Source organism: Pezoporus flaviventris, unplaced genomic scaffold (assembly GCF_033815535.1).
Source record: "Pezoporus flaviventris isolate CSIRO_AGI_PZ_B2104156 unplaced genomic scaffold, CSIRO_AGI_Pfla_v1 ptg000066l, whole genome shotgun sequence".
In the NCBI taxonomy this organism is placed as follows: Eukaryota; Metazoa; Chordata; class Aves; order Psittaciformes; family Psittacidae; genus Pezoporus; species Pezoporus flaviventris.
In genome coordinates, this window is record NW_026892614.1 from 7178185 (window position 1) to 7205993 (window position 27809).

At 38.0% G+C, this 27809-nt stretch overlaps 1 protein-coding gene across 3 annotated transcripts in view; it reads left to right on the forward strand.

Moving 5' to 3' along the window:
• The window catches only part of SMYD3 (SET and MYND domain containing 3), a 403674-nt gene that overhangs the window by 354126 nt on the left and 21739 nt on the right, over positions 1 to 27809 (forward strand). For all 3 annotated transcript variants that reach the window (XM_061471119.1, XM_061471118.1, XM_061471120.1), the window contains one exon: positions 1133 to 1307. In XM_061471119.1, coding sequence (XP_061327103.1) covers positions 1133 to 1307 — 175 coding nt within the window. The remainder of the gene's footprint in view (positions 1 to 1132; positions 1308 to 27809) is intronic.

A 27809-nucleotide genomic window follows, 5' to 3' on the forward strand; every position in this document is an offset into this window, starting at 1 on the left:
GCAAAGCAGTCTAATGAGAAGTAAAATCAGGCAGACTAATACAGTGCATCAGCTAAAATGGTAATCTTTCAAGAATGTCAGTGCTTTGTACTTTCTACAGAAATTGTATGAAGTTGAAATAATATCCCTCATTCTTCTGTTTGTCTGTCCTTAATCAGTTGTAAAGAATACATGGATGTTTGCCAGAGATAGAAAGGTTAAGGTGCAATTTTCTAATAACACATTCCTTCCCTTATATGGTTCTTTCAATCCAAGGGCATGAGAGCAATTCACAAATAATTAGTTTAGCCTTGTAACAGCCATGCTATAAATCCTGGCCCAGCCACACAGTGGTCACATTCTTAAATTTAAGTATGTAAATATTCCCATGTTCAGGAAGGACTAATTACTTCATCAGAGCGTTATCATTGTACATTTAAATCCATTGCAGGACTGGGAGTGAATAGTATTTTCAGTGATGTTGTGAAGATAACTGCTGAACTTCCCTGGGCTGATTGTATAGAAAAGACTGTGATACAAACAATGTTCCTTCTCTTACTATTATGTCAGAGGGGTGGGGGGATGTGGTGTTTTTTTGATTTGGTCTTACTGATTGGTGTGTATGGTATCTTTTTGGTGTTTAGAGAGCTTGCATTCTGGGACTCCCATAAAGTCTCAGATACCAGTGCTCATTTAAAATCTGGGAGTATTGGTATTCAGCTCAGGTGTGGTCAGAGGGAAGAATCTGGTCTGCAGAGAAGTCAAAGCAGTGTAGAATGCAATGAAAATGAGTGATTTGTGGTAAGGAATATCCAACTAAAGTGAATGTAAGCCCCAGCTTATTTTTCGTCTCTTCGAAGCACACAAAGTCCTCTTGTGGCACTGGAAGTAAAAGTTTCTTTATGGTCAAGATCCTTAATCATGACTTGTAGTCAGACTTCAGAACTGCAGTTATTTTCTTTTTCATGCATGAAACGTGCAGCTGTATGTGGAAAAAAAAAACCTCAAACAGAAAGCCAGTCATTTTTACAACTGTTTCAAAGACAAAGAAAATTTCTCTTAATGCCCTGTAGCTCTTACTCCTTGCTAACAACATTTAGAACTTGTATTTTTGTTTGATTAAAGATATTTCTTTAACTATGGCTAATTACAGAGTGGGAACAGGTTCTGGCAAGATTCCAGAAGCTCTTGAGCAGCAATACAGGTCGTCTTCCAGACACAAATATCTATCAGCTGAAAATGCTTGATTGTGCCATGGATGCTTGTATTAACCTTGAATCCTGGGAAGAAGCTTTGTCTTATGGCAGCAGGACTCTGGGACCATACAGGTAAGAAGTGTAATGGGTTTCCAAAGATGGGGCAGAGGAGGGTCTCTCATTAAAAGCAAAGATTGTGTTTTGTCTAGATGCTTCTTACTGGTTTTATTTCTTTCTGTACAACTTGTCTTGCTTTCCAGGCTAATGAATGAGGCAGAACTCCTATTCTGCTTCTGCAGTCAGGCTGAGAGCAGTAAAATGATAATAGGAGCTATAATAATAACTGGCTATTAGCTCCTCACTGTTGCATGTGTTCAGATCCTGCCCCATCCCTGATCAAATGATTTCTGGTTTAGACTCCATTGCCATGAGGGTATCAGTGTTTTACGCAGAGCTTGAGGGATAGGTAGCTGGCTATAATAATGCATATCTCTGTATACTCTAGACACAGAGTTTACAGAAAGAATAATAATTAAAAAAAAAAAAAAATGTTGCAAAATGCAGTTTTAACTGGAAATGAAAAATCCCATGGTCCATATTTTGGACCATGAAGCGGGGGAAGCACTTGCTGTTGTCTTCTGGTCAGTACTTGTTCCTATGCTATGTGCTGGAAAAGTTTCTGAGTCTGATGGTCTTTTATCAATAAGGAAAGATGTTCTAGTTGATCCTGCTTCATGTGGTAGGTCCTGAAATTGTTTGGAGCCTGGAGTTGTAATGAAGCTTTAGTCATCTAGTGGAGAAAGGGTAGGTACTGTCTGCTCTGCATTTGCATTGTTTGTAATTAAATATAAACCGGTGCTAAATGTCCAGATATAATGTCATTCATGCATGAATGTTCATTCTTGGTAACGTATTTTTTAGAACATCTATTTCTTCTCTGTGGTTCTACATGATTTGATGTTCCAGTACATAGTGAGATATTGAGAAGTGAGAAGTATGCTAGCACTACTGTGAATATGAACATCTCAGATTTTACATGTCTTCCCTAATCAAACCAGGATGGCATCAGCATTCAAAATTTCGCCTGAAGAAATTTCATCTGTTTCTGATGCCCATTTCTGAATAAACTCTGAGCTTTCCTTAAGAAACAAAACAGCATTTCAGAGCTTTCACTATGAAGTAATTAGTGAGAAATCTGCATAGGCTGTGATATATCAGAGTTGTAAGGAGGCTCACTATTCATAATGACTATCAATTCTCAAAGAGGAGGGCATGAGTGACTACAGATTCTCACATTTCTTCAGGGTGAAATTCACATCGTGCATGTTCCACTTAACCTTTCAAACAGGGCTTATGTACTACTGCAGCAGTAGGTGCTTCCTGCCAGCCTTCTACAGTGTGGCACACTCCAGATGAACAGAGTAGTCTGCCTGTTTAAACATACCCTTATTAAATTAAAAAAAAAAATAATAGCACCACAAAAACAAACCCTCTTTTTTATTATTATTATTTTATAACTTAGCTCAGTACTTCACAATCAAAAACTTGGGATTTTTCTACAGGCATTTCTGAAAGCAGAGATCACATTGAGACCAAGTGCAATTTTACCAGATAATTTAATAAAGCTTTCTCTGTTTTGCTTACTGAAGTGTACTGTAGTTGAATGCAGGAGCCTGGAGATGAAGGAAAGGATTCAACTGTGCGTTCAATTAGTATCTCTTAAGGAATGCTATTTACATGAGATATTTTACCTTTTTTTTTGCACCTGGAAGAGCTTGCCCTTGTTCTCTGTTAATCCAAAAGGATTATTTAAGAAAGGTTTTCAACTGTTACTTTTTCTTTATACCTTCAAGTCATCACTACAAGCTTTGACACACCTGAAATAAAATCCTCAGCTTCTCGTTACAACAAATTGTGCCCTAAGCAGCAGGAGAGCAAATCCTAGGAAATCTTTTGGGATGCGCTGAATTTCTCCTGTTGAATCAATCTGCTGCTTGGCTGCTCCTGCAGTTCCATTATAGCTATCTATTTTCCTTTCCTGAGCTCTGGAAAAAGTATTCATACAGCTCTCCACAGGGAATCACCTGAGAATTCTAGCAGTCCGTATTTGTTACAACTTTAAAGGCTCTGGAGATTTGGTCAAAAAGAACTTTAATTTCAGGTAATGTGTTTATCATGCATTTTCCATTTCTTTAGCAGCAGGATTAATTTTCAGTGCTGTGTGACACATTGTATCATAATGTATGTTTTCATTCTGATGGTTGCTGACTTTTTCAGAATTGTCCACTTCATGTAACTGACAGAGACAGATGGTTAAACTACATAAAACCGACGTGTCATACTGAATACCAACCTCTGTGTTTTAGGTAGTGATGGTAAGCTATGAGGAGCATAGTTTAGGACCTCTCAAATATTTTTGGAACTTCCAAAAGAAAGGGATAGATGGTGGCTGTCAAAATGAAAAGCTGTCTTCTCCTATTGTGCGAAACCGTAACTGTCCATTATTTGTTGAAACCTACAACATGCACGCACTTTCACTGAATAGCCTAAGCCAAATTGCATCTATGCAGCTTTTCTTGTAAGTGCCACAGTAAGTTTGTCTGTCCAAGATCCTTAACAAAAGTTAAGACAGTTGCCTAAGTGAAAGCTGTCCCACATCATAGTCTGCACACAGCAGCTTGCAAAAATGAACTTCCTCTCAAAGCCTGAGGAAGGTTCTACATGAACCTTTACTGTAGAATAACAGAGCAAGAGGTGTTACATGGGTTTGCCTAATCTCAGCGTATTCACAGTCTGGGCTGTTGCTTTTGAAGGACTGGATTCACGGATACCGAGTAACGCAGGCTTCTGTTAGGTTACCTCTGAGGAAGAACCCTAGGATTTAGCCCTTAAATTGCAGAGAAGGCACATATATTCTGGGGATTGGGGTCGGTTTTTGGGTGGTTTTTCCCTGTCTCAAGTGTTAGTGCTTACATTGATGGCAAAGCATGGAAGTATGTTATAGAACACTACTAGGTGTCCTCAGCTTTGCAACTGAGCCTTCTGGATTTAGGAAGCAGAAGGGGCTGGGTAAAGCTGTGTCACCTCTCTGGCTGCCTGTCACATCAAGTCTGGTGAGATTCTGATATAAAGAGGACAAACACGTTTGTTTCTGTTCTGCACTGCTCATAATCTCCTGCTGAAATTACAGCTAATGTATAAGTCCCACTGATTTTCAGATGGGCTGTTTTAATTAACAGCCCTTCATCTCCAATACTGCAGCAGTAGGAGTTACTGCAGGGCTCCAACATTAACGAAAGGAAATTCCTTCTTTTCATTACGTACAGAAGTGTTGTGCAGAAGTGATGTTCTGTCTCTTCCCCTGGCAGACTTGCACATCCTTCTGTTCTCCTTCTGCTAAGTCAGCACTGAAACAGGGCTTTGCTGATGTGGCTGTTCTGCTTCTGGAGTGGGAGGGAGCTGGGTAGGTGTAAGCATTCCATATTTGTGTTAGACATGCATCATTTGTCTGCTCTTCTTACTCCTATTCTTTATCCCTTCCATTGAAGGTTTGCAATATCCTATTACTTCACCTTTCCCCAGTGACAAAGGTCTTCTAGAGAACAGGGAAAACAGTCCCAGTCAACACAATTTCAGATTGTTTTGCAAAGGGCTGGGTTGAAGAACAGTGGCCGGGTTGTGCTTCCTGTTGAGTATTTTGTGAGAACATGGCTGAATTTTCAGTGTGTGAATGAAATGTCAGCCAGGATTTTTTGATTTAGAATTCTAATTCAGTAGATATGATGGACTTTAGTTTCTAAGTATGCGAAGTTCAATCAAAAGGCAGATTTAAAAAAATCATACTTGCTATAGCATCTTTTCAATAAGTCATGATCTTGTTAAAAAGGTCAGAAACAGCTGTAGAACCTAATTTTCTTGGAAGAGACTCTGAACCTGTTTTTCCTTCTTCAAAAAAGTGATCCAGTAAAGGGTCTGATTTTCTTTTGGTCATATTTCCCCCCCTTTTCAAATGCGTTTTACAGGAAAATTCTGCTCTTACAGGTGTTCTGAAATATGTACATGATCTATACAATGACTGACAATAAATTAAAATTCCTCACCTTTACCTATCATTTTATATATATATATATATATAGTTCTCTGCTGAATTCAGAAGATTCCTGAGTACTGGGCAGTTGTGAGGCACTTGAATTGAATTTACTTTTAGGTTGAAAGTCTGAGTACATAGAAAACTTAAAAGAAAATAAAAAAGTGAGCTGCAGTGATAAATAGGACCACTGGGGGATGCTAGTGCTTAAGGGTTAAAGTCTCGGTTTAGCTCCCGTCGGCACCCTGGTTGCGGGAGGTCCCCTTGGGGACTTCTGCGAGGCTGGCACATTTCTGAACCTACAGATAGTAGTAATTCAGTGGCCAAAGTTCAATGTCTTAATCATAAAAACATCAGTAGTAAACATAAATCTTACCTCTGGGATCACCTGAGAGGGAGAGAAAAATGTGAAGGTGGAGAAAGCAATTCAAAGGAAGAATGAAAAACAGAACCGAAAGAATAAAATCTACCTTGCTCACTTTTCTGGGGTTTTAGGAAATGGCCGCGGCCATTTACCTCTAATGTTTAGAGCAAAATATGTGGAAAGAAAAGAGAAAAAAATCATCTTACTACAGAGCTGTAAGAGATTTTAAAAAATACAGTTTACGGGAACATCTGAATAGCTGGGTTATCCTTTCCATTGTCTGAACAAAGAGGTGTGAATTAAAATTTAGGAATTGTTTTTTGGTTCATAAATGGTTATACCGATGCGTTATCTAGAGGTGGTAAGATAGTAGTGCCAAGTAAACATCAGAAGTCTGCGAAAGGAAAGGAATAGGTACATTTGCTAAAAGAGTAGGTTGTGTCTATACAAAAGTGCAAGGCTGGGGACATCACAGCTCACTGGAACCTCAGGGAGGTTCCAAGCAGCCTTGGTGCATCTTACACGTAAGTAAATCAACAGAAGGATGAGAGCTTGATAGTGACAAACTGCTAAAGCAGGTATAAACAGTGGGTAGCACCAAACTTAAATACGGTTTTGTTCTCCTATTCAGATCTGAGAGGACAAAAATATACATCGCAAAACCATGCAAACTGTAAACTTTAGTTGGTTGTTGGGGTTTTTTTTGCTCTCTGGGTAGGAAAACTCAGTATAAATTGGAGAGTGCATTGTCTCTGGCTAATTCTTCCAAGACACAGATATTTGTAGAAATATTTGCATAATTTCTGGCTTCAGTGTACCAGTTTTATAGATAAACAGGGAGCATGCTTTTCCCTGGCCTTATATCTTTAGGAATTCCTTAAAGCACTTCAGCAGTTCACTCCTATCTTCTATTCCTCCTTACTTCTACCCCTCCAGATCTCTCCAATCCTAACAGCCTTTTCCAAAAAACAAAAGGAAATGTTTTATGTCTGAAGTCTGGTGCCTAAGTTGACTGTGCCCTGATCAATCATTTCGCACATAAGAAATAGAATTTCTGTTTTGCTGTTTGCTTGCTACGTACATCTGCATAGTACCAGTGCCTTTTGTTCTTCAGTTCTTTTCTAGTAGTTTTTCTTGTATTCTTCCATCCTAACCAGGTGTTATCCTCAAAAATGACACTGAGGTGCATAATCCTCAATGACTTCTGTAATCTCACACTTCCCTAAGTGCTGCTCTTGTTCCTCATTTTCACACATCATGCTTATAAGGAAGAAGTTCTTTACTGTGAGAGTGGTGAGGCACTGGAACAGGTTGCCCAAAGAAGTGGTAAATGCTCCATCCTTGGCAGTGTTCAAGGCCAGGTTGAACAGAGCCTTGGGTCTAGTGTGAGGCATCCCTGCCCTTGGCAGGGGAGCTGGAGCTAGATGATCTTAAGGTCCTTTCCAACCCTAACCACTCTATGATTCTATGGGGAAAATTTCTTACTGTTCCCTCTAGGTTATGCCAGCTGTTTTTCAGGCATAATTTTGATGTTTCTAAGTTGTCCAATATACTCTATCACACGAGCAGATGTTCAGCAACATCAGTCTTAATTTGCAATACCTCATTCAGTACATACCACATTTCTTAGGTTGGCTAAAACTTTGTTAAATAGCTTCATTGCTGCAAGATTTTTTTGACAGTATTCATTTAGTAGCTCTGTTATTTGTATACTGGTGCTTACTAGCTTCGATTTTAGCTTCTAATTTCAGTTTTAGTTTCATTTTCACTTATGTCCAGAGCTATTTGAATCTGAGTTTTATAGATAGTGATCTCTGAGTGATGTTAGTGAACTAAATCACCAAGTTTCCTAGAGTTTCATTTTTCTCTGACATGACTACAAGTGTTTTGTCCATCTTTCACATTTCTAAGGTGTTTTACAACACTTCTTGAAAGAGCTGTGTTCTCTGTCAATGATAGCTTCATCTGTAGATATTTTTTTTCTTCTCCCCACTTTCAGTTAAGATGTTAGACCATTCAGGGCTTTTGTACTTTGTCTAAAATAAGGATTTCAGTCTTAGTCTACCTGCCTATCATAGCTGAAAGCTGAAAGCTTCAGTTTGGTTGGGTTTTTTTACTTAAACAGTAATAGTTGGTATCTTTCTCTTGTAATCAGAGATCCTTTTTTATTTCTTTGGTACATGCATATTTGCACTTTACAAAGCAATGACTTATGCAGCCCTTGCCTGAGATCTTTTCATCAGTCTGCTTGCTATTACACTCCAATTAAAGGACAAGCATGAATAAAATAGGAGTATTAAAAGTGTTCTAAGTAAATACAAAGCTCTCGTACACTAACCTATAAATGCATGAATAGATATTACAAAGACCTGTGTGCTGTGAGAAAAATGCCACATAGTTATTCAGCTGGAATGACTTTGAGAATGGTTTTTGGGGATTCATAATATCTGTGTGAATTCTGCTAAGAAGAAAAGGGGACAGTTGATGGCTACAGATTCTAAACAAAGGTTTGGTTAGAACCTGAGCTAAAATGTGATTGGGAAGTGATATCAAGGGAAAATTAACAGTTAAAAATAGATATGTATGAAGCATACATGGAGTTTTGGATTCCTTTAACAGTAACTGAATATTGCTTTGAAAAAGCTATTTTAGAGGCAGAACTTGTGGTGAAGAGAGAGTCAAAGGGGAGGATGATCATTAAGAAAGAAATATAAATTTACAATACTATCTCTGATGAAAGAGACAAATAAAGAGAGGGTGTGCAGAAAATAGCAGCAGAGATGTTGTAAGGAACAATGCATTCTCTGGGGGGAGAATTAGAAAGAGTGATTTTAGTCAGAAAATATCTACTTCTTTGTTTGAATAAATTGTCAATTTGAGTTGAGGAGGCAGAGAGTGGAAACTTGGCAGTACTTCTAAGGAGGAAATCAGTTAAGAGTTCCTAATGGTGGAGATGTGAACAGTGGTGCAAAGGGAAACTTGTGGTATTTAAACAAGAAAACAGTCTAAGCAACCTTAGAGATAAAGGCTGAAAAGGATGAAAAGAAATATTTTTTTCCATTGAAAAAGTGGAAAAGGGTCTTAAAGGAAAAATACAGTTGCAAGGGAGGGAAGAGGAAAGGAGCAGCAGGTAAGGAGAACAGAGAAATTGAAGACCACAGTTTGTTTAAAGGGTAAATCAATGAGATTGGCCAGGGAGAGTGAGTGGTGAAAAGATGGTGCCTTAAAGAGGGACATGCAGAACTAGAAGTATTGTCAAACAAGAACCATGCCAATGAATGACCAAATTTATAGTGAGATGATCCATCCAGCAGAGAAAGTAGAGAGTGGAGGTCAGAGAGGTTCTACAGCAAAACAGGCGATGCTGAAGTAAGGCTGAAATTTCCCAGACTGATGTTGACAGGAAACAAACAGAAATAAACGAACATGCAGGTGAGAGGAAAAGATAGATTACTGCAGTGAGTAAATCCTAGAGACCACTCAGTTACTGGTGTGATGATAAACTACAAGCTCACCAGCACTTGAATTTGCTAGTTATTGAGTATAAGGGCTAAAATGTAATGGAAGATCTTATTAGGAATGCATTACTCTGATGTCCCTGAAAACCAGAAATATCTGTATTTTCAGGTCCTGTGTTTACTAAGCTTGTTCATAACGCTACCTTCTTTAATAGGTTCATATATGTGTCCGCCATATCAAATCTCTGAGCTAGATTTCTCTTGACCTGTTCAAGGTATGTTAGTCAGTTTTCCTGAAAGCCATAAAACAAAAAACCCAGTCCTTCTATACAGGGAACATTTGGAAGTATCAGAACTAGTTCTGAATTATCCAATTCTGATATAAGAAACAACACAGCTACGTCATGATAGCACTCTGCCTCATATAATTAGCAGCAGAATTGTGCCTTAGGGGACTACTCAAGGAAATGCTGAAAATTTTGACTGCTACACAAAGACTATTTGAGCTACGTTATAAATACAACAGTTCTTGGCCTTCAAAAAATTTAGTCAGCAGTTAATAACCTCCTTACTTCTCTGTTAGAACATCTAGATGTTGGACTATGCAATTTATAGTGAAAGGGTTGATGGTGTGATGTGACACTATGCTGACCTGCAAAATCCTCCTGCATGTATTCATGCCCTTGACTGCCATCAAAGGTGCTGCTTCTTTCATCTCCACTCTGGTTTTCTACTAGAAAAATCTATCTGCTTTAGTCCAGAATGCCAGACACTATCTGCTGGGCACCAGGTAATCCGGTTCCATGAATAAGCAGGTGATGCAGTGCTGCTTCTCTCCCCGAACCTTACCTCTCTTAGATGCCCTTCTCTTCCCTTGAGTGTACTGGATCCTTTTTTTCCAGGTTCAGTTTTTCATTTCATCATCAGGCAAGACACAAGAGCCTGAATTGCCTTTAGTTATGTGATTGTGAAGATAGAAGTAAGAAGGAAGAATCAGAAAGCAAATGACTGTGGGTAGAGCTCTGAACAAAGATCGTAACTGATTACTAATGCTGGAAGGCTAGCAAAAGGCAGACTGTAGCACTAAGGAAAAAAGCTCTGAGAAACACAAAGTAGGCTACCCAAAGTGCCATGTAAGCTGACGAAAGTGAGCACAAGATAAATGTATCAGAGAGAAAAAAAAATTTCCTTTCAAAAATTATGCAATTCTACTAATGAATATTAAAAAATATGTATATTGAAAACAAAATAAAGTAATCTTGGAGGAGAACTGGGGAATGCAGTGCACACATGGCCAGTAAAGGAAGAGAGGAAAGAGTATAGGAAACCAAAGAACAATTGCAAGAAGCCCAGAAATACCAAAATCAGTGAGGAAAAGCCTTCTTTTCTCTTAAATTCTTCCCATCATCGCAATAGATAAAAGAGAGAGAGGCAAAAAAATTGATACTGTTACAGTTGCAAGCAGTTTCCTAAGAGGAAAATCAGCTTTCTCTAGCCATGCAGTGTGCTCTTGGACAAGATAGTTGACGGGCTGCCAGAAGATAAAGGTCTTGAATCAAAGTGTGTTTCTTAAAGCCACATCATGAATACATTTCCATATTAATTCAGGTATGTTTAATGGTGTTCACCAAGGACTTAATGTACTTTTAAGGCTGGCCAGCATTTCAGAAATCTGAAAATTGGCAAAAGTGACAGCCACAAGTGGAAGCATCCTAAACCCAGTCTTCCTACTTGATGAAATAGAAAAGAGAAGAAAATCTTTTCACGCAATAGTGTGCTAGACAGACTTTGAAATGGAATTAGATCCTATATTGCTTCAGAACAAAAGCCTTGGTATATACAGTCATAAAAAGGAAAAACATTTAGGAGATTAATTTTCTTGTCAAAGGGGAATTTGCAAGACTTACCACAGCATTTTATGGAGAACTTCGCTTTAGACAGTGCCACAAAATACATGTTTCAAAAGTGTTTATGTGAATATGGGAAGAGATCTTGCTTGGGAAGAATGGGAAATTGATGCATATTGTACTGTTTGAGAGGTTCTGAAACACAGACATTGTATCCTATGAAATACAGTGTAACTTCTCAAATCTTAGGAAAAAATCACACAGAGTAACTTATGACCAAGGGAATGTCCTACTAGTTAGTTGCTTGCTTTCATGACAATAGCTAGAGGTAAGTTATCTTAGATATTTGCCTCAGTACAGCATCAGTGTAAGGCCTTATATTTTCCAAGGGATTTCAAAATGTGTATCCAAGTTGGGAAATATTACCTCTGCCAATTCAAATCTCAGAATTGTGAGATAAAAAGCAGGTTTACATGCTTGCAGTAAGATAACATCCTGAATACGTCTTCAAGCTTTATCTGTTGCTATCTGTCTGGATTCAGTTCATCTGTGTATTGTCTTGCTGGCATATTTGCAGTGCAGGTGAGCTCTACCAATACTGGGTATTTATCAAGAGATGCTATCAAATTGTGCAAGGTTTCTTGTGCCAGTAGAGAGAAAGAGTGGGAGGAGAGAAAATAGTTTTTTCTGTAACAGAACGTGGACATTAAGCTCTGACGCAAACAAAAGTATGTTGATTTACACTAAAATTGCTAATTTTATTAAGTACTCCATCTCTCCAACTCCCTGCCTTGCTCTGAGAGCAGCATTGCCCTAGAGAAGTACTGCTGTATTCCAATACCTTGAGGAGAGCAAGGAAGTGCAGTGTTCATACACATCTAATGTGTTAAACTGTGTCCATCGATGAACAACCAGCTCCAGATACGGTAGTGGGACATGACTTTTCCCCTCCTGTTTGCAGTGGTGAGGACTGTCACTGTGCCTGATCTTTGCATTTGGAAAACCCCAGGGATAGAGCATTTACCACATCCAGTGACACTAATAAAAACTCACAGAGGGTTTTACTCAGACCCTGCTAAGTTCACCAAGGGAAGACTGACAACAAATTTGCTGATGACTGAAAAGAATCTAGCTCCATAGAAAGCAGTGATGGTTTGTGGATCCTGGTCTTGGCAACATACATTTCGGTGGCAAAAGGTCTTGACAGTTGGTGATAATGGTGTATTGTTTATAACTCAGGGGTCAGTCTGCTTAGGGAGTCAAGCACTAAGTTTTCTTTATTAAATCTATTTCAAAGATTAGAACCAGACAAATATTTATGAGATCAAATGTGGAAGAAAATGTACTTCCAATTTCTGTGATATTCACCCTAAAATACTATCCTTTCCTTTTTCTGTCCAGTATTTAAATGGAAGTGAGGTTCTTTGCTATCTTAACTAATCAAACTTCTTTTATATCAGGTAAGGATGTAAAGGATTCTCCATGAAACTCTACCATTCTCTCAGGCTCAAATCCAGATGTTTATGGTGTATATTCACATTTTGCACATACTTACACTAGTTTCTCTTGCTGTTACTGCTTCCTCATTAGTTAAATTCACACGTAAGTGGCTTGCTGATGTCTTTAGCAAGTTGGGCTGTATTTTACTTCAGTTCTGTTGCTATTATTTTTTAGACCTGCCTATTATTCCCTGTCTTTGCAGTCATTTTATCAAGATCTATTTTTAATGGCTTCAAGCAAATACATGCATGCTTAAGCCATACAAGTTCCGTTCCAGTAAAAAGCACAATCTTTTGCCCAATTCTGCACACTCCTCATGTGGCTCATCCCAGGGCTACCCTTTGGCATATTTCTGCTTACTTTTGTTTAACTGAGATTGACAAAAATGATTTGATTTCCAGGGTCTTTGGCAGTGCTAGTGACAGCAATGGCTTATATAGAGATACCTTAGCCTACTCCTGAAACAAAGTTAGCGTGTTGTATTCAATGCAATAACAGTACCCCAACTTGTGATTAAGTGCTTAGTGAGTTCCATTTCCTTATAAGAACATGTGTAAGAACCCAAGAATGTATGCCACAAGTGAACTAAGCATTAATCTGTCAGCAGTTTAAGTGTGTTTGGGATAGTGCAATGGAAATATGTGGTTGTGACACGCTGTTTGTTCTCTGGGAAGCACTCAAGAGCAGATGGAACCTGTAAAACAGACTGATTCATGAAAGTGTGCAGCCTCTATCAGATTTCTTGGGTGCTTCCTTGTTTTAACCTAAATAAATACACGCCGCATATGTTTGAATTTTCAGTAATTATAGATACAGGGAGGGAACACAATATCAATAGGTGCACAGCAATTCATCAAGAAGGGACTTCTACTTAAAAGGTGTGCTTCTCCTAAAATAATGAGATGGGTAAAAAGTACAGTGTCATTGTGGATATATCCTAAGGAACTGAAAAATAAAATAAAAATTAAAGATTCTACAACAACATAAATAATAAGGGGCTGGAGTCTCATTAAAATTCAGTGAAAATTAAGTCCATAGCAGGAGTGTCTTAAAATTCTTCTATAAATCAGTAGCATCTATAAAAATGAAGTAGTATTATATGGAAATGATGTACAAATCTGTAACATTTAATAGAAAATGTTACGCATCCTACAGATCTGTTGAAGAATAAGGTAAAACTCTGCAGATAATAGATACAGTTGCCAGTTGAATGCCACTAGGGTATGTACATAAGGGAGACATTGCATTTGTATCCTTAATAGTGACTTCCTGAGCTCCACCACTTGCTAATCTGAAGAAATAATAACCTTCATGTCAAGATCTGGAAGACCCTTATATTTGTGCATAGCTTCACCACAGTCACTACTTCATGCATTTTGAGTTGTATGCCATTGTAGTGGTGACAAATTAATTTTTGTGTTCCAAAATTTGCAGAAAGTTGAACCTCGGAATGGAATTTGCAGACAGCCTATACTGACATTTATGCTATTGTTTTATACTGAACTAAGTCAGCTTAATAACTGAATCAAAAGAAAGCCTAGATTTTCAGAAGCTTGAGGTTTTTTCATGTTTTTAAAGCAATCAGATCAATATGTCTCCCAAAGTTAAAAAGAGGATGTGACTTTCTAATGTGTTGCTTTCTGTGAGCGCAGAATTCCTGTACCTGTAGCAGAGATCTTGTTTCAGCTGATTGTGAGAAATTTGCTTGGGGTTAGTGGAGTAAAAAATAATATTAAAAATGTGTCTCTGGAAATTCTCCTGTTGTGAATTATATGTGCTGCATCTCCAGTTAACTTTAAAACTGCATTTTTTATGTACTTAAGAGTATAGTATCTAATATTCTATTGAACTAGTTTGCATGTGCTGTTGGTAAGATGCTTTTGAAAGGCTCAATAAACGTCATACCTCTTCAAACCTAAGTGAATCTTGACTATGCAAAGTATGGCAAAACCTGTATAGATGAAAAAAGACACCCACCCTACCATTTTTCCTAGCTATAGTGTATCATGCACATTCTTTCTGCCCAGAGCACAGGAGAGCACAACAGCAAGAGCCAGGGACATGCTGAAAGAATGCCACACATTGCTCCAGTTAATGCTTGGTCTTGCAGCAACCACTAAGACATTAAAGACACTTTGGTGTCAATGAGGCTTCTATGATTGTGTTGTCAGTGCCTTTGCTTGTTCATACTATCTGGCAACTTGCATAAAGACAGAGATGTCAAGCATATGAGGTTCCTACAAATTTGTAGAAAATAAGAGGCCCTGTATAGAGTGCCTATAAAGAAACAAATTTAAGCTCATGCCCAAATGTATGATAGACACCAAAATGTCCGCATAGCAAAAAGCAGTTTTTAATGTCGGGGTGGTGGGGGAAAAAGCTCCACACCTATCTTCCTATAGTAGTGTAAAACAACCATGAACAACAAGGAGTTTTGTAGCTCCTAGAACTAGTTGAACTCTGTCATTCTGCTGCTCGCCACAGTGGCACACCTATGGGCAGAAGCTAGGTGCTTTCTCACCCCAACAGGGGAAAGTGGGAAGGTACAAAGAAGTTGAAAGGGAGTTGTAAATAGCAGCCAATTGCTTATTCTGAGGCCCCTTTTTCTCTTAGAAATTATGTCATTAAAGTTCAACATCTGCATCTTACATGCATCATACTCCATCATATTCCAGCTCATTCTGCTTTAGATTAGCATAATTTATGCAGTATTGGTGGAAACATTAGCCTTCCTGCCTGCTTTTAGTGCTACAGAATCATTGATTTGGTTTGGTTTTAATTAGTTTGTTTTATTTTTAATGTATGGAGCAAAAAGCTACCATGGTAAAAATGGGGTAAAAAAAATTAAAACCAAGGAAAATCTAGAATCCTGTCTACAACTTCAGTGTTACTTGAACACTATGTGAGGAAAAAAGGTCACTGCATACACATCAGTTTTTACTACACTGCCTAGGCAAAGCTGAAAGGGTTTGACAAGTCTGCATTCTTTTATATATCAAAGTAAATACAATCTTTGGTTAATATTTTGGAAAACATTCAAAGCCGTCAGGTATAATACTTGGCACTGTTGTGGTAATTGGCAAAATTCTCTTGCCTTCATTAGGGCTAGTTGCATCTGTTGTGCTGGTTGTAGATCAGTCAGCTGTAGATGGCTTCTGGATGAGTCATATGGAAGTGTTCCCAGTATCTTCAGAACTGTCAAGTTTTACACGATGGGTAGGAAACTTGCTCTTCTGACCTCTCCCTTGTACTCCCCACTCTCACTGCAGTGGCTGTTGTTTGTCTCCATCTCCATGTCTGTCACATCTAAAAATGAGGATCCCTGGGAAAAGTCATCTGGAATAATTTACTGCTAGATGATTCATTATCCAGAAGCAATGCAGTGACAGGTCCTCCTCTCTCACGTGCATGGAAGTTCAGTGACAGACACATGCTCATACACACTTGTCATCCAATGCCTGAATCCTGTGTGTGTGGATCCCATAGCATGTTTCTCTTCCTCGGTTATTTATGCACTAGTGCACTTTCATAAGTTCAAGACAAGATTCACATTTACGTACCTAATTTTTAAATTAGCAAAATTCTCTGAAAGTAAGAGAACTGCACTTATGACTTTTGTTCACTGTAGGAGTTTTTGTTATGATATGTCGACAGATGTTTCTAATTCTCCCTGAGTTCAATGAAGCATTGGCTGCTCTTTAATTTTAGTGTAGCCACATTTTGCAATTTTACTTTGTTCTCAATAGTTGAAAATACCTGCTTTTCACAGTCTGATGGAGATTACAAATTATTTTATCATGTAATTGAGACAAAACAGTGATTTAGAAATCAAAGATTTTGTGAGGCATCAACAGAATGCTTTTCACTGTGTAATGCACCCTCTTCTGCTGCACAAAAGGGTTTTGGATAATGATAATGTTTTGCTGGGTTTGTTTGTTGGGTTTGGGTTTTTTTTCCAAGTCTTTTTTAATTATCACTCTTTAACTTAACATCAGTGAAGAAAACTACTGAGTGAGAGTTTGGGGAAATTAAAAAGGAACTTTTGAAATTAAAAGGGAAATTTTGAAACTGACTACATTACTTTCCTCATCTTGAAGAGCACACTTTGCAGTGTAGGAGTTTAATAAATTATGCTCCTTGTTTGAATGGCACTCCTTAATAAGCTGATATGTACTTAGCATTTCTCAACTTTCTTTTCCATGGAGGTCATGTGAGGCCAAAACAATCATAAGATTGTGTATCCAGTTTTGTGAAGATTGGTACTTGCACAACTCTTGACCTCTTCCGTACTCTTTCACAGCTTTTGATTTTCAGTGATTTCAGTATAGTGACTTGATTTCAAAATATTTTTTTAAAAGAAAACAAAGAGAGGTTGGTGGATCAGAGGAACCAGAGGTAAAGATACTATCTAACTTGAAGTGACAGAAGAATGAAGTCTGTGTAGTGTAAGTCTAAATAGTGAGAATAAATCCAGCCTCTGGCTGATGTTGGTAGTATATTTGGTCGTAGAAGTTTTGGGGATGGCCCATCACAGTCTGAAGGAGCAAGCCCTGATTTATGTACTGCCATGATTTTAATAGCTGCCACCATTTTTCTTTCACTCGTTTGAAAATATCTCCCATTTGGCACATGATCTGCTTTCTGTGTCATTGCACGTTACCCTGTTTCATCCCTGACACCAGCCTGTGTGTTCCCTTTGACCAGCCTATCACTGACCCTTAATTCTGCTGATACATATCATGCCAGTGGCCAGAGTCAGGTTATATTTATGTAAGATATATTTATCTCTCTGTGTCTAACAAGAATACTACATTATTTCAGAAATAAAAAATAAAAAATAAATAGACATACTTCATAAAATGTTGTCTGGTTTATTCTTCCCCTGAAGACAGCTTGCTAACAACAGTCACTCGAGAGATATGTTTTTCTTCTTTACATTTAACTGTTTGCCTTTTGTAAGCCACAGATTTCCCTGAAGTGCTATCCATAAATGTACAAGCATACGGAAAAGTTGGCTGCAGACGTGTAATGAGCATACTGGAAACTTGCAGTCTGTGGACTCCTCGAATCACAGGATTTCTGAACCTTACTCTGTATTTCTTGTAACCTTTCACTGCTTGTTAACGCGCAAGTCCTTCATGATAGCTGTGGCAACACGAGGACAGCAGATGTATGAAGCTTTGGGCAGTGACATGTCAGCTCTAGAAGAAAAACACCACCATGCCAACTCTCAACAAGCAAGTTGTTCACTGGTCTCCAGAACTAAGACAGCTATTTTTCCATTAGGTTTTGTCTTTGACTTTTTATGCTGATTGACTGAATCATAGCTATGCTGCACTGTTCATGCACTACTTATTACATATCAGACAATACACCAGAGACACAGCATAATGGGGCTTAGAGTGCACAAAACAGAGTTCCCCATGAGTAGAGAATTTATAACATTTTTTTCCAGCGTGCTTTCTGTCATATCTATCTTGAGGCAAGCTCACACTGTGTTCTTTACCTTGGGGAAAGTAGTATTGGTATCTTTATCTGCTGTTATCTTGGGTTTTTTTTTTACAGTATGAAAACATCTTTGAGATTTCTACTTCACTGCCAAATTTAGCTAAAATTGGCCAGTGGATTCAGAAATTACTAGACACATGATGGCTCCATAAATCTTGTTATCAGGCTAAAAAAAGGATTCTTTACCCAAGCTGTCACATTAGAAGATAAAGCCAGCAGGTCAGGGAAGGACAGGCTAACAATAAGATAGAGTATGAACAGGACATCAGTCCTTTCCAGCCTTAGACAGGCAGACTACTGGCAGGCATGAGTGAGATATTACCAGTTCCCACATAATCTAGACATTATCCTGGAACTATGACAAGGAGGAGTTTTAATGAGAGATTTGCTGAAAACTAATAAGTAGTTTTATGGATGCTTACGTGAAGCTTCTTCCACGTGTGAAAGGCAGCTTGAGAGACGGTATAGCAGGGCAAAATGGGAAGTTTAAACTATGGTGAAGATGCTTCTCCTATTAGAGTCACTAAGCAATGAAAATTGAACATCTCAGTTTGTTAGGTACCCTAGCAGTGATTAGATAGTTTCAGCTAACCAATTGCCTGATTGCAGTGGAGCATCAACTTGTTGGGTATTTTTTACAAAGGCAGTTTGACAGCTGCCAAATCTCCAGGAGTTACTCTCTTTCCTACCTGGTGTTGGACTCTTATTCCCCTAAGTCATATAGCACCAACCAGTATCTTCCTATTTCCCAACATTCATACCCATCTCAGGATACCTTCCCATCCCTGCCCACTCAGCTACAGGCACGCATTTTCTTTTACAAATGCCAACCTTTTTCTTTTAGAAGACAAGCTACAAATGACAAGCAGCAGCACAGGATTTTCCTTTCTGCCTCTGTTTCTCCCACAAATACTATCTCCACTTCCACCACTTGGATGGTGGCCCTGCTGCAGATAATATTCACCTTTGTATGCTTTCCCAACATTTAAAATTGAGATGTTTGATTTGAAGGGAGACCCTTGTAGTATTCAAGGCAATCCTCAAGGAACCACATCCTGGGAACTGCTACATTAGGATATATCACCATCTTGCATTTTGTAGTTCCCACTAATGATTTTCCAACAGTTGAACATGTGCCATTCTACACAGCACAACTCAACTCAGCCAGAGGTCACAGGCTTCTGTCACTGATATTAGAATTGCGTCTGAACAGAACAAATGAAATTATGACTACAGCTGAGAAAGCAATGAATAACAGCTATTTTGTTTCCCCAAATTAATTTCTCCTTTGCCTTCAGAACAGCTATGAGCATATTTGCAGTGTTATCATATTTATTTTTTGTGAAATTCTTCAAATAATTATATTTTAGAATATTTGGAATATTTTCCTTTGTGACTGTATTGTGAACATTCAAACCCCAAATCTCAGTTTTTATTCCTCAGCTAAAAATGCTTGTTTCCATGCTAGCTGAGCATTAAGGCATATCCAGCCAAGTGCTGGCATTAAAAAATGAAGATAATTCTTGTTCAAGTTTCTATGCAAGCGCAAAGCCATTTGGAACCCTTACTGATGGCTTTAATTACAGGAACCAAGCTTTAACTTTACAAATCCACACATATGACTAGAATATGCATGCTACGAATATTTACTTTAGTAGAATTCAAGTTGTTATTAACTGTAAAACAAAATGAGGGACCTGATAATTTCAGTTAAAATGTAGGGACTTCCCACGTCATAGCAAAGAACAGAATATCTTGTGCTGCTTCTAGCGCACTTCTGAATCAGAAGGAAAAGAAACAGTATGTTTCCAGATGCTGTTTAGGTGGTTAAATACTTTAAATGTTTGTAATTTTTTTTTTTTTTTTTTTGGTGACAACAAATGAGTTGTAGTATCTTCTGTAGAAGTTTGTTGTGTTTGTTTTTTTTTTAAACCCATATTATCTAGCTTACTGCGTGGTTTCATTTACAGATCTTGTTTACCTCTCTTGTGTATTCTCAGCCCTGGTATTTCACACTTTCTGAGTGGTTCCTGACTTTTCTGAGCTACCTAAATTACTCCATCTAAGCAATTCACTCTGAAACAAAGACAAGAAGATGGTAATGTGATGTGTTTGTGCTGGATCCAGTGGTGTCACCAGCAGCAACGATTAAAGTAAAAATCCAGCTGTTCAAAATTTCTTGTTTAACTTGTGGGTGAGGTCAGGGCAATAAACAAGCCTCTTTTCCAGGCTGCAAAACCTGGTATTAGTCCTGAGTTATGTTGATTCTGTGAGTAAGATCAAGGGGAGCTACCTCCACTGCTGAGGTAGTGCAGGAATGAGAAAAATAATCAGCTTGCTAGAGCTTGGCTGCTCTGTTGCAAATGAAAAGATGATAACCTTGGCACCTGGTTAGATGGAAGTGAAACTATGAGGATCTTGTCCAAACCCCATTAATTCCAGTGACCTTTGGATATGGTTATTAGAGGGTAGACTGTGATTATGGCCCAAGCATTTCCCACCCAAAGCATTTGCAGAGTGTCATACGCTAGAAGAGCAGTTTCAAGAAAGACATTATTTTGGAGAGTAGCTTTACCTTCCTCACTGTTTTGCAGCACTGTTTTCCCCAGGTTCATCTGCTGTCTTAACAAAAAAGAAAAGAGAAAAAAAAAAAAAATAAAAAGACATGAAAAAAAAGCAAACCTGAGTGTAGAAAAGGATTTTATGTACTATAGCAGCTTAGTCTGTTAAATCAAATTTTGACCTATACTGAGATCCCTGTAGTTTATATATAATTTTCTTCTTATATTTAAATGGACCATCGGCTCCCATGGAACGACACTCCCTGGTTATTATTTACATTAGTGTGCAAACCTACTATGTGGATGATGCATCAAATACACAGTGTTGCTGTTGGGTTGCAGCAATTGCATGTGCATGTGCTTCAGTGGACAGTGGAGGGTTAAATGAGTTCCCTTGCAGTACGTGCTTTCTTATGAGTTTTCAGAGTTTTTTATAAAGCTATTTTCTTTTCACCCCTTTCATCTATTTGTTGTGTATGCCCACATGACCTCCTGAAAATACAAACACACTCTTATTTGCAGAGCCCATTATCAGCCTTGTCTTTAGCGTCACGATAAAGGTCAAGTAGATTAGTTAGGGAGGCTCTTGCCTCTCTAAATCCATGTTGGTTATCTCCTTTTAGATAATTACCATCCATGTACTTCTCTAATGTGCCCCAGGGTATAGTTTCCATTCTTTGAATACTGCAAGGTTAAATTAATCTACTTTTGACACTTTCTGCTGGGTTTCAGCTCTGCTAACTGATTTAATACCAGTGCTTTTGTGATTAGTCATCCCAGACAGGCGAAATGGGGCAAGCGCTCAGGAAGAATGTTATTCTCCAATGCAAATCCTCTAAGAAACACTTGTGCTACACCAGCTCATGTTTCTGACTTTTCATGTAACAGTTCTTCAGCTATCCATGCTCTAATCTCTTCCTCCAATGCTGTAATACCTATGCAAATTTATGCTTCTTATGGAAAACCTGTGGGAATAAAGGAGCACAACAGTAAAAAAGCAATGACTAATATTAACCTCCCTATAACCTCTAGTTAGACTTTAAAATGCCACTGAAACATCAAGGCTTTCCCAGTTCTTATTTTAAAAAACAATATTCTGATATTACGAATACCACATTTCACACCTGTCAGAAAAAAAAATATATAATGAATTTATTTTGTACTCTGTCTACATGATTATAATTGCAGGAGAAACTTGAGGGCTTTAAAAAATATATAAGCATGCTCAGAAATACTTGCTTCCACTGAATGTTCCTTATCTACTGAATTGTCAAGTCAGGTAACTGTGATTTAATAGATACTTTATACACAGTTAAGCATGTACTTTTTTCCTGGTTTTCATTATAACCTTTCATCATAGCAGGACATTTACAATGCTACAGAGAGTAATATGGCATAAGGAAAATAGAGAAAATACAGTGTTCATTTAAAGATCTTTACTTTCCTTTGTATTTGCTAATGAAAATACCTGGTTCTGCCTCATTTACACTTTCAGTCTAATATTGTTTCCTGATGTGATAACGAAGTGTGAGCATTTTGATATTTCAGTTTGGACATTACTGTATCTTTAGAAGCCAAATGTTTTCCTGTGTGATGTATCTTTCCAGCAAAAAAGCAGTGAGGATTTATCAGAGTGAGCAGCAGTGGTTCTCCATATATATCCTATCACTATTTATCTCCTCCCTTAAAAATAGAAAACAATAATAATAATAATAATAAGAAGAAGAATTTCCATGTTACTGTGCCGGATACACATTTCCCAAAGATAAAATTTTCTCATCCCTAGATGAATATTTACATTTGTAACTAAAGTTTGTAGCTAATGCATGTGTCCTGTGGTCAAACAAATCTATTATGGTAAGGAGCACAAAGCTTCACAAATACATTTTCCTTCCATCCTTTTTCTATGAGCATGGATAGATAAGTAATTTCTCTCTGTTACATGTTTCCTGTTCTTGCGAAGTCATGAAAGGTATGTATTGAATACAATAAAATGTATTGAATTAAATAGTTCAGCCATACTTTTATACTTAGGAAGATCTCCTGTGCTTAAGGTCAGCATGAGCAAAAAGTCATTGAGGCCAAGATGGAGACATACTGGTTTGCCTGTTTCCCCATAATTCTAAATAGGAACCCTTTTTAACACAAGTTTGTTTTCAGTTGTGAGACTTAAGTATTACAGGGGATTTGTCAACATATTGTCATTTTGTATGCTGTTCGGATGCCACTCTATGTGGAGTGTGGTATAAAAGCCAGCTAGATACTACACTTTATCCAGCCTAACATTTTTCATTGGCTACGCAGCCAGCCAAAATGATGCTATGATTTTATTCATAAGGCATTTTCTATATATGCAATATTCTGTGCTAGTCCTGAATGGTTACAACATCTCTGTAGAAGGAGATGAGGTAAATATTGCAACATACATAATATTTTTAAAACGGTAAAGCTCTGATCTTATAAAACAAAGAAGCAACCTTGAGTCAGTCAGCCAAGACCTTTTTATCAGTTTAATCATAGAATCAGCTAGGTTGAAGAAGACCTTTAAGATCATCAAGTCCAACCGTTACCTCAGGACTGACAGACTACCACTAAACAATATCATTGAGGGCCTCATCTACACAGCTTTTGAACATGTTCAGGGACAGCGATTACACCGTATTTCTGGGCAGCCTGTTCCAATACCTGATCACCCTCTCTGTGAAGAAATTTTTCTTAATATCCAATATAAACCTCAAGTGGCACAGCTTGAGGCTGTTTCCTCTTGTCCTGTCACTTGTTACCTGGGAGAAAAGACTGACCCTTACCTCATTACATCCTGCTTTCAGGTAGTTGTAGAGAGTGGTAATGTCTCCCCTGAGTCTTCTCCAGACTAAACAAACCCAGTTCCCTCAGCCGTTCCTCATAAGACTTATTCCAGGCACTTTACCAACTTTGTTGCCCTTCTCTGGACCTGCTCCAGCACCTCAATGTCTTTCTTGTAGTGCGAGGTCCAGAACTGAACACAAGATTCTAGGTGTGGCTTCACCGGTGCGGAGTTCAGAGATCAATGCTCCCAGCCAACTTGGTATCATCTGCAAATTTACTGAGGATGCACTCGATCCTCTCATCCCCATTGTCAATGAAGATGTTAAACAACACTGTAACGCTGAGTCCTCAGGGACACCATTAGTGACCAGTTGCCGATTAGATGCGATACCATTTACCACCACTCTTTGGGCTCAGCCATCCAGCCAGTCTCCAATCGAGCAAAGAATACACATACCCAGGCCATAAGCAACCAATTTCTTCAGGACAAAAATGTGAGAGACAGTGTCAAAAGCTTTACTTAAATCCAAATACACAACGACCACAGCCTTTCCCTCATCAACCAAGTGGGTCACTTTATCACGGGAGCAGATCAGGTTGGTCAAGCAGGATCTGCCCATATGTAGCAGAACTCGACCAAAGGGGTAAATTTTTGCATTACCTTGCCACTGATGTGAACGCCACAGCTGCGTTCATGTATCGATATTCATTATTGCTATCCATATTCGTTGTTCCTCCTGGATTATGACTGATCCAAACGAATTTGAACCTTCATTTTGAATTTTTTACATTTTTTTTTATTTTATCTTGGTAGAAGCACACAATTTGCTGGAAGTGGCAGAAGCTATAAAAAAATGAAGGCATGCATATCTCATGCTATTCAGCTGACTGATAATTAAAGTGCAATTAAATTTTTTATGGTGTAGATTGTGTCTGTTTTCCAAAGGGAAGACCTCAGAGCACAGACTGATAGACAGAATACAATGTTTCCTAAAAAAACAGTGGCAAGGTTTACTAGAGGATCCTAGAGTGGGAAAAGGTTCAAATTCTGCTTTCTTCAGGCACTGCAGAATGTTATTTCTTAAGAGGAATTTAAATGAGGCAGTGGTGATACTTTGCCAGTTTGGCATAAAACATAAGGAAATGCAGAGAAAAATGCCCAGAACTTAAACTGGGGAGAAAAAAAACCAAACCTTTTCTCAAATCTGGTATCATTAAGGGATAGCTAGGATCTAATAGGGGAGAAGTCCAATAGAATGCAAAGCCCGAATTCTGTAGTGTTTTCCGTGCAAATTCTCCACCTGATGTGTCTGTGCCTTTCCCCCAGGAATTAAGAGGAAAATTAATCCAGTAGGTTTTCCTTTATTTCATAATTTAGCATGGATCCAAGTAAGTGAATGTAAGTGAATAATTGTCAAAATGTTTCATGTCTCAAATATTATTTTTTTTTCTGTTGAATTCTGAAGATAAGTATTGTTTCCAGCTTTCATGATTCTACCTTCCTTAGAAATGATGACTGATGCAGAAATGTAAAGAAATGGAGAAGCCTGTAATTACTAAGAATCCATGAATCCTAAATAATTGTTATTAGGGATAAAAGTCCAACTTCTTATATAATGCAATTTGATCATACATTTAAATTCTTGTAATTATGTGAACAAAACTGGTAATTGCAGGCTTGTGTATCTTGGGAGCTTAGTACAGTATTTGTCCTTCCCTACATTTCCTGACATAGAAATGAATTTTATTGGGTACCACTAAAACCTCATCCTTTAAAGACACCAAGTGAGAGAAACAATTTTTTTCTCCAGAAAGTACCATCCATCTTCCTTTTTAGGCAGCTTAAATGAGAATATTTAGTACTGTGGCAAGCAGTTGCTTGCACTTGCTTTGTGCACGTAATCACTTTGTTTTGCTGTGAGAAAGGGAAGAGTGACAAATAAAACAGGTGACAATGTCTGTGAATTTTGATTTTGGTTTGCTAACAACCTTCTTAATGTTCAGATTTCAGCTATCTTGACAAGTGTATTCATAAAAGATGAAATTCACATACAGACAGACAGCCCCAGGCTTATGCACCACATAAATCCTGTCTAAGCCTTTAAAATATGCTTTAAGTGGGTCTAATTGATGTACAGGACCTGTATTGGCCCTTGTACACATGGGGGAATTGCTCCCAGTTTTTTAGCTTGCAACAATTAACTGTTGGACTTTGCTTTAGAAATCTTTTATCCTTTTTTATCTGCTTCTGTTTTTGCTAGTGAACTGCTTTCATGCTGCCTTCTCTTTAAACACAAGCAGAGTGGAATGTTTGAGATCATGATATATATATTAGATACAAATGCAAATTAAATGGATATCAAAAAGGTCAGCATTAAATAAAAATTCAAATCAGATATTTGGATCTGATTAGATACTGTGTGATCTGTGCAGTATACACATGGGCATTGTGCAGAAAATCCACTAAACACGATTACGGGAAAGCACACATTTTGTAAAGGACAAAATTTATCATATCCCTTAACAATTCTGAAGACATAGGTGGAGACTAGAATTACTATAGCAACTGAACATCGCTAGTGTCTGCTAGTACATTAAGTACAATATGTCATGTCTGATTAATACTTCATAATTTCTATTTATTGTACCACCAGTTTTGGATCAAAATGTAGCACAGCCAGCTTATTAACCTAATAATGCAAAATATATTCTTGTATCGAGTCTGCACTTTGTCGCATATTGTCGAGTATCCGAAAGTGCAAATTTTCTTTTTTTTTTCACATTAGGCAATTTTCTGAGTACTTCCAGTCCACTTCAAACAAGTCTTATAGAAAATATCAAGTTTTATTCTGAAGAAAGGGTAGTTACATGATATTTCTCATAAGATATTATTTTTGCATGTGTTTTGGACCAATGTTCTGAAGAAATATTGAAGCATTTGTTTGACCAATGGTTATGCCTCCAGAATAAATAACCCAAATAGATTTTAAAGTGCTTTAATTAATCTTTTCAAATACCTGTGTTTCTCTCAACTTAATGCAGCATGGTCCAATTGACTTTGGAAATGAATCAAGCTAAATATGAAATAACTCTACATTAGTTTTCAATGACAGTATCTACAGCATAGCTGAAGTGTTAACTTACATTCACACTATTAAGTCTGTACTTAAGTGTTAACTTACATTCACACCTTGAAAGTCTGTAGGTAGAGAAGCTGTCTGACACTGATATTATGAAGAGGAACTATGTGTACCCAAGAATTTTAGTTATTTACAAACTCCTCCTGAAAATCAGTGTGCTTGCCCACATATTGCAAATGCTGAAAATTTGAAATTGTAATCCAAAACAATGTGTTTCATACTGCAGTCATGATTTCTAATCAAGTCAACTTGGGGTTCATTGGGGTAGTCCCAAGTACACTGAAAAGCATACAGCTGAGGTTTGACCAAACACCCTTTCTTTAAAATATGTGTAAATTGTCTTTATTCTATGTTGAATTGTTGACCTTGTCTGTAAGGTAAACAGATAAGCTGGAGTTCATAGAGTTTTAAATTAAGTGTTAAAATTAAATGTAATACAATAATACACATACAGTGAGGTAATCAATAGCAATGTTGTGGGATGGTTACTGGGTGAAAAAAGACACTCTGGCTAAGCTGTTCTACAGATATTAGATGCCCAAATTGGCATCAGTTTATCCACTACTCTGATTTATGAAATCTGCTCTTCATGTAAATTGTAGAATCATAGACTTAGGTTGGAAAAGACCTTTAAGCTCATTGAGTCCAACCATTAGCTTAGCACTGCCAAGTCTGCCAATAAACCCCTGTCCCTAAGTGCCACATCTACATGTCTTTTAAATACCTCCAGGAATATTTCAGTAGTTGTAGAGAGCAATAAGGTCTTCCCTGAGCCTCCTTTTCTCTGGGCTAAACACCACCAGTTCCCTCAGCCACTCCTCATAAGACTTGTGCTCCAGAACCGTCACCAATTTCATTGCTCTTCTTTGGACCCGCTCCAACACTTCAGTATCTCTCTTGAAGTGAGAGGCCCATAACTGAACACAGTGTTATAGGTGTGGCCTCGCTGCACCACTCATCAGCATCAATACAGGGGGACGATCACTTCCCTAGTCCTGCTGGCCACACTTTCTGATACAAAAGGTCATTCACTGCTTTTAAAAATAAAAAATTCTGCTTGTAGAGTCACACTACAAAAGCACTGACAGAGTATGTGTTGGAAGTAGTTCTGTTCAGTGTACCAAGGTTATGTCTTGGGTTTGATAACTTACTGTATACATGAGGCTTGTGATGCAATTAACAAGTCTGATGACTATGGAGGTTAGTGATCTTGTCAGTCTTTGCAGACAAAGACACAGGAAAGATGTTTAGTGAAGGAGCCCTGGGTATGGGCAAGCTATATTAAAAACTAAAGGAGACTTGGTGGTGGAGTGTTCAGAAGAGGCTTGGCTGTTCCTGAAACAAGACAAGGCTGACAAAAG